The following is a 12752-nucleotide window of genomic DNA, read 5'->3' as shown; positions in this document are numbered from 1 at the left end:
TCCTCAGCTTCCACCTTGTTTGAAACAGGGCCTCTCTGTTGTCCGCCATGAGCTTCTGATGACCCTTCTGTTCCTGCCATTCATCTTCCCGTAGGATCCCCGGGCCTGTAGATGTGCCCTACTGTTCCTGTGTTTTATGTGGCTTCTGGGGATTTGAACTCAGGTCCTCATGTTTTTATCCAGCAGTCTCTGTACATGGAGCCATCAGCTCCTCAGTCTCTTTTTGTTGTTTTGCTTTCTGAGCCTGACTGTACAGACTGACTAGCACCAGACCTGTGATTCCCCTGCCTCAATATTCCGAGTGCTGAGATGACTATGTGCCTTTGGCTGTCATACCTTTCTTTTCAAAAGACTTTAAAAAGTAGAAGGTGATCCTTACCTTGAAAGATCAAAACCTCCTCTTCTTGAAGGATCGGGGTCATAAAAGAAGAATCCAGAGTTCCATCTAAATCAGATCTAGATGAGGCAGTCAGCCTTCTCCAGCTGTGAGCTTGTGCAGCCTCGAATCCACATTTCCAAAATACAGCGGGGAGGCGGGAGTGAGATGGCACCATTCGGAAGGAGGAAAGAGCAGGAGAGGGGGGATTGGTCCCAGCTCAGTCCAGAACCATGTCATTATGGCTCTGCTGGGCTCAGTCACCAGCTGTACTCACAGTTGGGGTCCCAGGATGCAGCGTTCCCAGGCTAAGGTGCACACTAGTTGCCCACAGCTCCAGGATCCCAAGACACTGCCCCGTTCCTATCACACTGCCCTATAGGGGGAATCTCTGTGGAACTCTGTCCTTGAGACAAGTCTCTTTGTGTGCCACCAGGCAGTCTGTAATGTCCTTTAAAGTACAAGTGGAGTCTCCCATGGTCGCACAGCTCTTCGGGGAATTGGCCTGCATGGCTGAGCATTCCCACAACAGACTTTGCAGGTGGAAGCTCTGGAATACTGGTAGTTTGGCTCAGTCCGTGTGTGAAAGGCACAGATCAAGGAAGCCACTTGTGTGAGCCTCAGTATGAGGCCAGAGATCTGAGGACTCAGCACACGTCCACAACCCAGGGTCCAGAGCCTAGCAGACCTGGAGTCTGGGGACAGAAGAAGAGCGTGCATGTCCTAGGAGGGATGCACAGGAAATCTTTTCTCTGTTCCCTGCAGCTCCCGGCTGGCTGCATGCTGTCTACCCATGTTGAGAGTGGACCTTGCCCACAGAGCCCAGGCACCAAAAGAAATACCAGTTTCCTTAGAAATTCCTCATGGTCATATTTAGAAATAGTGCTCCATCCAGACTGGTTGATACTAAAGTACGTATGTGGTCACAGCTCCTAGTCAGCTGTGACCAGATGGTGGAGAAGAGACTTTATGTCCCTCTGTGGTGCCACTGAGGGGAGAGGGGCCCATGCAGGGAAACCCAGTGACGTAGCATTTCTGCTCCATGCTGCCAGCTCTGATTTCTGCTCAGGGCCTCCTGTCCCTATGGCCTCAGACTTCTCCCTCTTGTCCATTTCAGTTCCCACCATCGAAGGCCTGCGCCACATTGTGGTGCCCCGCAATTTGTGCTCGGAATTTCTCCAGCTTGCCAGTGCCAATACTGCCAAAGGCATTGAAACTTGTGGAGTCCTCTGTGGAAAATTGGTAAGTAAGTGGTACTTGCCTGAGCTGGAACTGTCTCCTCTGTGGCCTCCTGTAACTCTCAGACAGGATATCCAGGGTCTGACTCGGCACCAAGCCCTCCACAAAGACTGCATGGCACGGCTTCTGGGGAGGTGGAGAGGCAGGTCCCTGAAGTTTATGGGTCAGACAGACAGCCTGCTTTACAATCCCCAGGCCAATAAGAGGCCACATCTTCAAAACAAATTAATTGGACGTGAAGAGCAACACACAAGATTTTCCCTCTGGCCTACACACACACACACACACACACACACACACACACACACACACACACGCGTGCACACACACACTGTAATACTAGTCAGGAGTGGTGCCTGGGGCCTCACGCCTGTAATCTTACCCCTTGGGAACCTGAGACAGAAGCCTCTCCACAAGTTTGAGGTCAGCTTAAACTACACAGTGAGTTCTGGCCAGTATTGACTATGGAATAAGACTTTGTCTCAAGAAAGAAAAGAAAGAAGGGAGGAAAGAAGGCTTAATTCTAAACTGAGCAGGAAGGCTTACTTAGTTTCTCTTCTTCTCTTTTGAGCTCCTCCTGAGTGGTGGCCTTGGGACATAAATTATCTAAGGTCTTTGTATGTGTCCATGAAGTGTGCAGTCCTTTGCAGAGAAGGAAGGAACCCTGGGATAGAGAGAGTGCTGAGCAGTGTGTTCACTAGGAGATGTAGGGACTGTGAGGAAGGCAGGGCCACTGAGGGAGCGCTTGAACCCATTCCTCACTTCCAAACAAGTCAAGGAGTAATGAGTAACTTTGAAGCGAACCTCACCTAGACCATAATGAGGAGGCCAGAGCAGGGAAGCTGCTCTAGGCAGCAGAGAGGTGGGGCTCTTTCCAGAACACCTCAAGAACACTGAGCAGACCTGTTGACTGCTACAAGAAAGCCCCTAGGCTGGCCCAGCCTGGGCTCAGAGGGAGATTCAGGGTTTGTCTCAGCACCTGTGGCTTTATTGAGTACCTAGAAAAAGTACAAGAACACCCACTGTTGTGAAGTGCTGGGGTGGGGGATTCAGGGAGGAGGAGTGAGTGTCATGCTCAGGGTGGAGAGGCTTCTATTTCAAGAGGGGGTGGGGTTGAGAGCCCCAGGGAATTATGACCTGTTGTTTTCTCCTTTGCAGATGAGAAATGAATTCACAATTACACATGTTCTCATCCCCAGACAAAATGGTGGGCCTGATTATTGTCACACAGAGAATGAAGAAGAAATTTTCTTTATGCAGGATGATCTTGGACTCCTCACTCTTGGCTGGATCCATGTAAGATCTGACTTCCCCAGGGTTTCTCTTATCTGTTAGAAGCACACTGCCTGCTTCACTCCCTGAGCCGAGTAAAGCCTATCCAAATCCTTTGTTTCTCTGCACACATGACTACCAGACTGTTTCTCTGCACACATGACTACCAGACTGTTTCTCTGCACACATGACTACCAGACTGTTTCTCTGCACACATGACTACCAGGCTGTTTCTCTGCACACATGACTACCAGGCTGTTTCTCTGCACACATGACTACCAGACTGTTTCTCTGCACACATGACTACCAGACTGTTTCTCTGCACACATGACTACCAGGCTGTTTCTCTGCACACATGACTACCAGGCTGTTTCTCTGCACACATGACTACCAGGCTGTTTCTCTGCACACATGACTACCAGGCTGTTTCTCTGCACACATGACTACCAGACTGTTTCTCTGCACACATGACTACCAGACTGTTTCTCTGCACACATGACTACCAGGCTGTTTCTCTGCACACATGACTACCAGACTGTTTCTCTGCACACATGACTACCAGACTGTTTCTCTGCACACATGACTACCAGACTGTTTCTCTGCACACATGACTACCAGGCTGTTTCTCTGCACACATGACTACCGGTGCTCCAGTATTGACTCAGAGCTTTGCCGAGAGCTTTTGCAGTTTTTCTCAACTGTATCTTTTACTAAAACTAATTCTTTGATGTTCTGGTATCAATGGTGAAGGGAAGCTGACCTGGGATGTTTGTGGACACGGCATAGAGACCGTGTACCTGAAAGCTGTATAACTGAAACTATTTTAAATAGCCAAGGGAGGTCATTCTGATGGTTGCACTCTGTCATTATGAAGCAGCACTTGCTTTTGCATGCACAGTTTTCAAGTGTTTGCACACTCATGCACACTTTTGATGATGTCCAAGGAAACACCCTAAAGAGTGCTTCTGAGTGTTTCTCACATTTTTTTGTTTTGTTTTTGTTGTTTTGTTTTGGGGTTGTTTTTGTTTGTTTGTTTTGTTTTTGTTTTTAAGACAGGGTTTTTCTGTGTATCCTTGGCTGTCCTGGAACTCACTATGTAGACCAGGCTGGCCTCGAACTTGCAAAGATCTGCCTGCCTCTGCCTTCCAAGTGCTGGGGTTTCTCTCATTTTTAAGGCCTCTGACTCAACTGAGCAAGCTGATTTCCTTGGCATATGGCAGGTGTAAGCCACAATCAGGTGGTTTATTTCTAGATTTGGGGAGTCATACACACTTGTACTCAGAACTAGGGAAGTGCTGACGTGTGGGGCAGTCTCCCACCCTTTCATCCTTTTCAGTTCAATTGTATAAATAACTGGTTTGCCGAATGCAAGGACATGAGATGGCAGATAGAAAACTTGCCCTGTCGTGCTGCCTGGGGACACAATAGAGGGTCACGCAGAAAACCAGCACCTGTTCACATGAGGCAGAATGCATTATATTCCTCAGCAGGTGAACACAGGGCAGTATGGGTTTCAGAGCAGGGGGGTCCTCACAATTGAGGTGACTTATGATGACTTGTAACGAGGGGCCAAAGGAGAGTTTCATGGGGGAGGGGTCAGCATTGGATGGGTACACTGTGCTCCTACATCAGTGAGTGGTCCTGTGGGCTGGAATTTGTGCGTTTTCCTCAGAAAAAAGAGGCAAGGTCAAAGCAGGAGAGCAGTCTGTGAGGCTTTTGAATTCAACTGGCCCAGGCATCCCTGAAAGTGGGGAGGGTTGACAGGAAGAAGTTACTTGCTGGCAGCCTGGAGGCAGGCTACTAAGGGAGCAGAAAATACAGTGAGTGAGAAAAGGAAGCGAAGATGTGGGAAGCCAGGGAAAGTGTAAGTCACAGAAGCCACAGAGCAGGGCCATTAAAGGGGGATCCAGGATGCTCACCTGCCTTGGGCACTAGCATGAAAAAGACTCGGATCACCTGCTAGGGTTGGGAGCTCACTGAAGATATTAACCTTAATTAATTAATTAATTAATTAATCTTAATTAATCCAGTGAAACCCACTGTTGCAACGGTGGAGCAAAGACTGTAAGATTTTTCAAGTCGTGGGAAGCCGGGTGTGGTGGCACAGCCTGTAACCCTAGCACTCAGCAAGGAGGGTTAGGAATTGTGGCCAGCCTGGGCTACTTAGCAAGCCCCTGTCTCCAGACAATGAATCAGGAAGTCATTAGCATGAAGATGGTAGGGATGGTAGAGGGAAGGGAGAGAGATGAGGTAGCTCTTGGCAGAGCTGCGCTGACAGACTGATTTCCTGTTTGTTGGGTGTGGATTGGCTTGATCATGTTTTGTTTTGATTTGGCTTTGATGATCCTAAAGCATTGTATGTTAAAATGTAGCCTTGCTGTGTCTGTACCCAGCCTAACCCTGCAGTTCAATGGATCATTATGCCAGTATCTTCGTGCACACACTACCTAAATAAGGAAACCAGACCCTGCCAGCAGCCCGCTCCATCCCTCCCACTTCCTGTCTCCAAGAGTGCTCCCCCTCTGCTTCCATCACCCTGTCCTAACTTTCTTTAGAGTTCACCCCCTAAGTCTGACCCCCTACTTGCTGTCTATCCTTCTGCTCTGCTTGGTTCTAACCTCGAACTGCAATTGGTAAGATATGTAATTTTTACGTCCGGCTTCCTCTGCTTAACCCTTCAAGATTTATCCACACTCTGGTATGCAGCTGTCTGGTGTGTGTGTGTGTGTGTGTGTGTGTGTGTGTGTGTGTGTGTGTGTTTACATCTGGTGAGCAGTGGAGGAGGGGTGAATAGGCAGGCTGGGCAAGACAACGTGCCAGCAGGACAGTCCATCAGAAGAGCACAAGGGACTCGTATTTGCACAGGGAGAGAGCACACAGCCCTCAGAGTCAGGATTGAGGTCAGAGAGCTGAAGATCTTTCCACACACTGGTGTTAGACTCCATGTGTTTACAGTGCTGGGAAGGAACTCACTGTGAGGGTCAAGTGTGTTCCTTATGGCTGCAAATAGCTCTGTACTTGAGGAAGGGGTTGGGGCCGTGGGAGCTCCTTGGAACTGCTGTCCTTAGAGGGCCAGGCATGGCAGCTGGGCCACTGGAAATTGTCTGACCTGTTTCATCTTTTCAGACTCACCCAACCCAAACGGCCTTTCTGTCCAGTGTGGATCTGCACACTCACTGCTCCTATCAAATGATGTTACCAGAATCCATAGCAATTGTCTGCTCCCCCAAGTTCCAAGAGTGAGTACCAAGGATGTGGTTCTGGGTCTTCCAAGGAACAAAAGTTCTCTATTATTGAAACCAACCGTGTGTGTGTGTGTGTGTGTGTGTGTGTGTGTGTGTGTGTGTGTGTGTGCTTACATGTGTACACGAGTATAGGAGGGTGCCTGTGCACAAGTGTTCACATGTGTGTGGAGGCTAGAGGTTAGCATAGGATATCTTTCTCTGTTGCTTTTCTACCTTACTGTTTTTGACACAAGGTCTCTGGCTGAACCTGGAGATCACTGGTTAGGCCGGAGAGTGCCAGTCTCTGTCCCCCTAGCTTGGGGATTTTAGATGTATACCATCACACCAGGCTCTTTTGTAGATGCTGGGGGTGCAGTCTCGGGTTCTCGTGTTTGTATGTCAATTATTTTTACTGGCTGAGCCATCCTCCAGGCCCTGGACCTTTTAAAAATAAAATTCATAAACTGTCTTAATTGACTGCTCTAGAAGGCTTCCTTTAAGGTCCATATTCTGACAAACACAACCTACTCTTTAAAAGATATATTAATAATGTCGGTTTTCTAAGAAAAACCTTCAAGAAATTTGAACTATTTGACTTACAGTGATAAGATCTCAAGAGCCTGGGGTTAAAGGTTAAAGAATTCCCACATTGGACACTATCTCCTAGGGTTAATTCTTTTCATTCCAAATGTCATCTTTACTCTGAATTCTCCAGCAGAGCTAATAATGGAGACAGTCGTGAACTAGCCTTCTTATTTGTCATTGTTTTTAGGTTTCACTTTTGCGTACTTGGTGTTATCCCACAGGGCTTTGTGACTCTGTTCTTAACATCTCCCCTCTATTCCTCAGACAGAGGACTCTTAATTCACCTAAGTAATTGTTCATTGGTCCTTTTTTATTCCTCCTTAAATCTGTTGTTGATTTGCTCAAAGGAATTTCTCACTTTTAGTTTTAATTTTCAACTAGAGAATTCCTCTTTGGAGACTGGGAAAATGGCTTGTTAGAGCACTTGTCACTTGTGCAGAGGACATGGGTTCAATTCCCAGCACCCACTCTGTGGTTCACAATCATCTGTAACTCCGAGGCTTCTAACACCCTCTTCTGACCTCACTGTGTACCAGGCCTGTAGGCAAAGCACTCGTAAAATAGAGTAAATAAGTCTAAAAAAAAATTCCTGACTCCTATTTATAATCACCAGATAATTTATTCTTTAACTATGGCCCATTCCCCAGAGAAGAGAGCTATAAGCCAGTATACTGTGAAAGCTGTCTCAAATCCTCTGCGCTGCTGAGTCAGTGTGCTTGCCTGGAATGTGTGAGTGTAAGAGACGGAAGGAGACAGGCAGACAGGGTCAGGACTGAGGGAGGCCTCTGAGGGGTACCTTGACTCTTGACTCTGAGCCTTCCCTTTCTTATTTCAGAACTGGATTCTTTAAGTTAACTGATTATGGCCTTCAAGAGATTTCAACCTGCCGGCAGAAAGGCTTTCACCCTCACGGCAGAGACCCCCCTCTGTTCTGCGTATGTATCTATGTAAAAGTCAGAAGCCTTGAAGTGCATGCTCCTTTCTAACCCACCTGAGTTCAGCCCTGTCACTCCTCACCTTTCCAGAGTTCCATAGTCAGCATGGACACAGGAAGCAGTGGGCGGTGAAGATAGGTTTGGATCTCAGCTCTGTCACCCCATTAATTTCTGTCTGTGAGACTCTGACCCTTCCTGGGTCTTTCATCTGATATGTGGGATAATAATACTTACTTTACAGCGTCGTTGAGAGGATGAAATAAGTGGGACACGGGTATAGCCCAGACAGAATGTGTGTTCAGCATGCCTCATGGGGTTCAATCCCCAGCATCACTAGAAAAGGAAGTAATAACAGAAAATACCTAATGCATTATCTACTTATTAAATGTTACTTTGGTCACTGTCAGTTACTAAGTTTCAGTGAGTGACCTGAATACAAAGGGAAAAGCCATGTAAGCTAAGTAAACTAAGCGTATTTCATTCTATGCATTCATTTTGCATAGAAAATAGAGTTCTCACCCCCCGCCCCAGGAAGTGGTTTCTTCTCCCAGCTTGTGTCCACAACAACAGGCTTAGCTGATCATAGATCTCAGGGTGTCAGATAAGCCTCAGGTCAATGAGATTCTGGTACTGACTCCACACCAGCCTGGAATTTTCCCTCTTCTTTTTTGAGGGGGCTGGGGAAGGGGTCCAGAGAAAAGCAAGCAACATAGAGGAAGGAGCCAGAGCCCTATGCCATAAAGCATGAAAGAGCAGGGAATGTATCAAAGAGAACCACAGAAGGCTAGGATCATGGGATCTGAGAGCTGATTTTGTATGATAGAACAGTTATTTTATATATATACACATATATACATACATATTTTATATATATACACATATGTACATATATACACACATATATGTACATATATATACACACATACATATATGTGTGTGTGTAGGTGTACTTCATACTTTTCCAAGCACAAAAACTTAAGCTTCATAGAATAATAGCTTCTGAAAATATATATGTATTATTGATTTATTATTTTTATGTTTTTATTGAACTTTATTTTCAGTCTTGTGGACCAAACTCAGATAATAGGTTTCAGCTAAAAGTGAGGAAGAAAATATAAATCTTAAAATAAACAGGGCCAGGAGTGCTGACTCAGGAGGCAGAGACAGGCAGATCTGTGTAGGTTTGAAGCTAGCCTGATCTACACAGTGTGTTCTAGGCAAGCTCTGTCTCAAAAAGTATATATATTGGTCTATCTCAGGATATAGTAATGTTTAGATGCCAGAATGTTGAAATAAAGATTGCACCATCAAATAGGCCTGGGACACCAGTACCCAGGTTTCTAGTTCTAAAGGTTCTTTCTGAAGTTGCTCATGGTGCAACGTACCTGTAATGCTAGCACTCAGGAGGCTGCAACAGGAGAATCACCAGTTTGAGGCCAGCCTGAGCTACATAGCCAGACCCTGTTGACTCCAATCATTCAACCAATTGATCAATAAGCAAGCTTTTTTATGCCAGAGTGAGAACCTGCCCCCCAGCCCCACCAGGTGGTGGTAGGTGGCCTTTATTTTCTGGATGATATAATGCCCCCAACACTGCCAGAAACCTGCTAATTCTTCTGAATAAAGGAATATTTAACAAGTGACTCTAGAAAATCTATGGGAAGATGCTGATTCAGACCATGAGTAGAGCTTGGCGGGAGTGATGATTCCCCGGCCTGTTACTGTAATTGCCACTGACATCAGGGTCTGGCTCCCAGTCTAGGAATCACTGACCTTGAGCCAGCATTTTCTTTATTTACTCACTTATTTTCTAGAACTTCACAAGAGTGCTGCATCTACATCACTCCCACACCTCCCTTCCCCCTCCAGGTCCTCCTGTGTCCCCTCTTCTCCCTCCCAAATTCATGATCTCTTCTTTAATTACTATCACACACACACACACACACACACACACACACACACACACACACACACACGTTTATACAGCCTACCGAGTCCATTTAGCTCTGCCCATGTATACATGTGTTCTGCGATGACCACTTGGGATTGGACAATGTCTGCAGGAGCTCATCCCTTGAGGAAACCATTCTCCCTCTCTCAGCAAACAATGACCTGGAGCTTTCACCTAGGGGTGGGGCCATGTGAAATTTCTCCCATCCATGTTGGCAGGTTAAACTAGTGTCAAATATTCTGTCTTGTCTATGCAACCGTATTGTTGATATTTCATGGATGCATTTTCCCTGTCAAGTCTAGGGGTCACAGTTTCACAGCAGGCATCCTGGGCCTCTGGCTCGCACACTCTTTTTTGTTGTTTTGTCTTTTTTTTTTTTTTTCCAGAGCTGAGGACCGAACCCAGGGCCTTGCGCTTGCTAGGCAAGCACTCTACCACTGAGCTAAATCCCCAACCCCTGGCTTACACACTCTTTCTGCTTCCCTCTTCTGAGATTTTTCCCTAAGCCTTGGGTTTCCTGGTTGCACTGTAGATATGTCACTTATTTCTGGTATTTTAATCAGTTGCTGCTCTCTAATTGTCTTCATCTGTTGCAAAGGGAAGCTTTATTGGTGAAGGGTGAGAGCACCATGTGTCCATAGGTAAAAGGGTGTTTAGAATACAGTCAGAAACTATATTGGTTTAGGAAAACAGCACTAGTAGGTTCTTCTCTCAGGATTGTGACCTCTCCAGCCATGGCTACATTTACACTACCAAATACGCATTCACTCCCACTGAGAAGGCCTTAAGGCCAACTAGACAACTGTTAGTCACCCCCAGGATAAAAATGCCACTGTTGCGCCACTGTGGATAGTTGACCTATCTGGTCGTTATCATGAGCCGTAGGTTTACAGCTGGGTAGGACATCCAATTGCTCCTCTTCCTTAGCAGCTTACATAGTACCTTTCAATACTCTGAGAGCCAGTTCCAGGTCAGTTTCAGCTTGAGTCCTCCAAGTACTGTGTCCAAAAGAGTGTGGTATCTTCAGCAAGTCTTACCTTCAAGGTCCGGGGGGCAACCAAGGTCAATGACAATAGCTCATATTGTTTGGCGAGACTTCTAATCCTCCAAACAATGCCCAACAATATATATTGGGAGGGACAGTGTCTCAGTAGCCAGCTACTCACTGTGTAGACCAGGCAGCCTTAAACTCAGAGATCCACTTGCCTCCTGCCTCCCAAGTGCTTGGATTAAGTATGTATGCCACTGCACTTAGCATATTGTATGTATTTTTAAAGTAAACATATATATATGTATATGTATACACACACACACACACACACACACACACACACACACACACACACGTGTATATATATATTAGGGGAACCTATGTTTTTAGGTACCCTTATGTTACTTATCTCTTTTTCCCTCTCTCCCTGTGTTATCCTTCCTCCCCCTCCCCAGATAACCCTCCATTATTCTCTTAAACCCCTCTGTAGCACTTGACTCCTAATGCTCCCCTCTCACTCCCCTCTCTAGAGCCTCGTGACCAATCTTGCTGCCGTGGCCCCTTTCTGCTTTCCTGGCTTCTTCTGACACATTAGGGTATAGACTCAAATGTAAACGTTCAGAGCTGGGCTCCACAAATAAGAGATAATACTTGGCATTTGCCTTTCTGGATCTGGGTTGCCACTGAAGTGGGCATTTTAAATGAGAGGTTTAGGGCTGGGGGCGTAGCTGAGCTGGTGGAGCGCTCTCTGCACAAGCCCCTGAGGCGCCTGGCTCCAGTCCCCAGGCCTAATGAACAGAGCAGAGTAGTGTATACCTGCAACATCAACACTGGCGGAGCAGCTGGAGGAGCAAGGCCATCCTAGGGAGTGTGACGCCATTCATAGAAGCCAGGCTCGAATCAAAAATAAATAAATGTTTGTTTTTTTAATGACTCTAAGGATTTTCCACAAGTTCATTGTCCTTCCTTTCTCCCTGCTCCAGGACTGCAGTCATGTCACGGTCAAGGACAGGATTGTGACCATCACAGACCTTCGATAAATCTCAGTCGTCACCCAGGGAGTTGGCTCATTGGGTAAAGGCACTTGCCCCCAAGCCCAGCAGCCCAAGTTCAATTCCTGGGACCCACATGATGGAAGGAGAGCATCAACTTCCCCCAAGTTGTCCTCTGACCTCCACTTGTGCACTGTGGTATGTGCGTGCACACGCACACACACACACACACACACACACATATACACACACTCACACTAAATAAATAAATAAACAGATGTAATTTACAAAAAGTCTCACCCTCCTCCTGAGTTACGCACCCTGATCAGTTTACTATCCACCCACCCCCACCCTACCCCCACCCCACCCCCGCCACGGAATTAAGCTTTTAAGACAGAATATGAAAGGGTCAACACCAATGGGAGACTGTTGATCTTTTTAATTTGTTATTTGAAAATAAGCCATTTTATCTTTTTAAGACAAATCTGAAAAATGAGCAAATCACACCAAGCAACTAACTCAAAAATTAGGATGGAAGAGAAAGCATCTCTTTAGACCCAACCACTAGCCTTTCGTCCCTCTTGTGATTTATCTACCAACTTGTTCATCTCTACCTTTGGACTAAATAAGGGCGTCTATGCAAAACCGTGAAAGCCATTTTGAAGGATATAGCTTTTTCTTCTTTGTGGCATTACTAAGGGAGCGTATCACTCTGGAGGGAAGTGCATGAGGAGCCCACAGCCCCCTATAAGTTGATTTTGTTTTAAAAAACAGAAGTATATTATTTAAAAGGTTAGGATGTTATTTTCTTCTGTAATAAAACAGCTCACTGGTGTTGTGCTCTAGAGTTTTCTGTCTGATTGCGGGCAAATGGGATGGTGCGTCCCTGCAGCGAACTGTGTGGCAATTGACTTGTGGTCAGTGTGGTTTGCCTGCCCACTGTCCCCTCCACGGGCAGGAAGTCGTCTCTTGCTCCGGTGTTGTTTCAAGTGGGTCCTCCCACTTTCTCCTCAAGCCTCACAGCCAAGGCACTGAGCCTTTCAGAGTCCCAGCAAATGGAGCGGTTGCCTAGCCACCCACCCTGCTAAGCCACCGGGCTGGCTTCGTCGTGTTTGGAATGTCTAGGATGGTGTGTGAGACTGTGGGTGATAACTCACCTCTCTTCACGAACTGAGCAGGTGTTAAAG

At 46.5% G+C, this 12752-nt stretch overlaps 1 protein-coding gene across 1 annotated transcript in view; it reads left to right on the top strand.

The window, feature by feature from the left end:
* The window catches only part of Stambp (STAM binding protein), a 28109-nt gene extending 15699 nt beyond the window's left edge, over positions 1–12410 (top strand). The window contains exons 8-13 of the mRNA XM_059258058.1: positions 1494–1618; positions 2774–2911; positions 6014–6126; positions 7532–7631; positions 11557–11647; positions 12045–12410. Coding sequence (XP_059114041.1) covers positions 1494–1618; positions 2774–2911; positions 6014–6126; positions 7532–7631; positions 11557–11613 — 533 coding nt within the window. The 3' untranslated portion in view covers positions 11614–11647; positions 12045–12410. The remainder of the gene's footprint in view (positions 1–1493; positions 1619–2773; positions 2912–6013; positions 6127–7531; positions 7632–11556; positions 11648–12044) is intronic.
* The last annotated feature ends 342 nt before the right edge of the window (positions 12411–12752 follow it).

The sequence above is a fragment of the Peromyscus eremicus genome, chromosome 3 (genome assembly GCF_949786415.1).
Source record: "Peromyscus eremicus chromosome 3, PerEre_H2_v1, whole genome shotgun sequence".
Classification (NCBI taxonomy): Eukaryota; Metazoa; Chordata; class Mammalia; order Rodentia; family Cricetidae; genus Peromyscus; species Peromyscus eremicus.
This window is presented reverse-complemented; position numbering and strand designations above follow the sequence as displayed.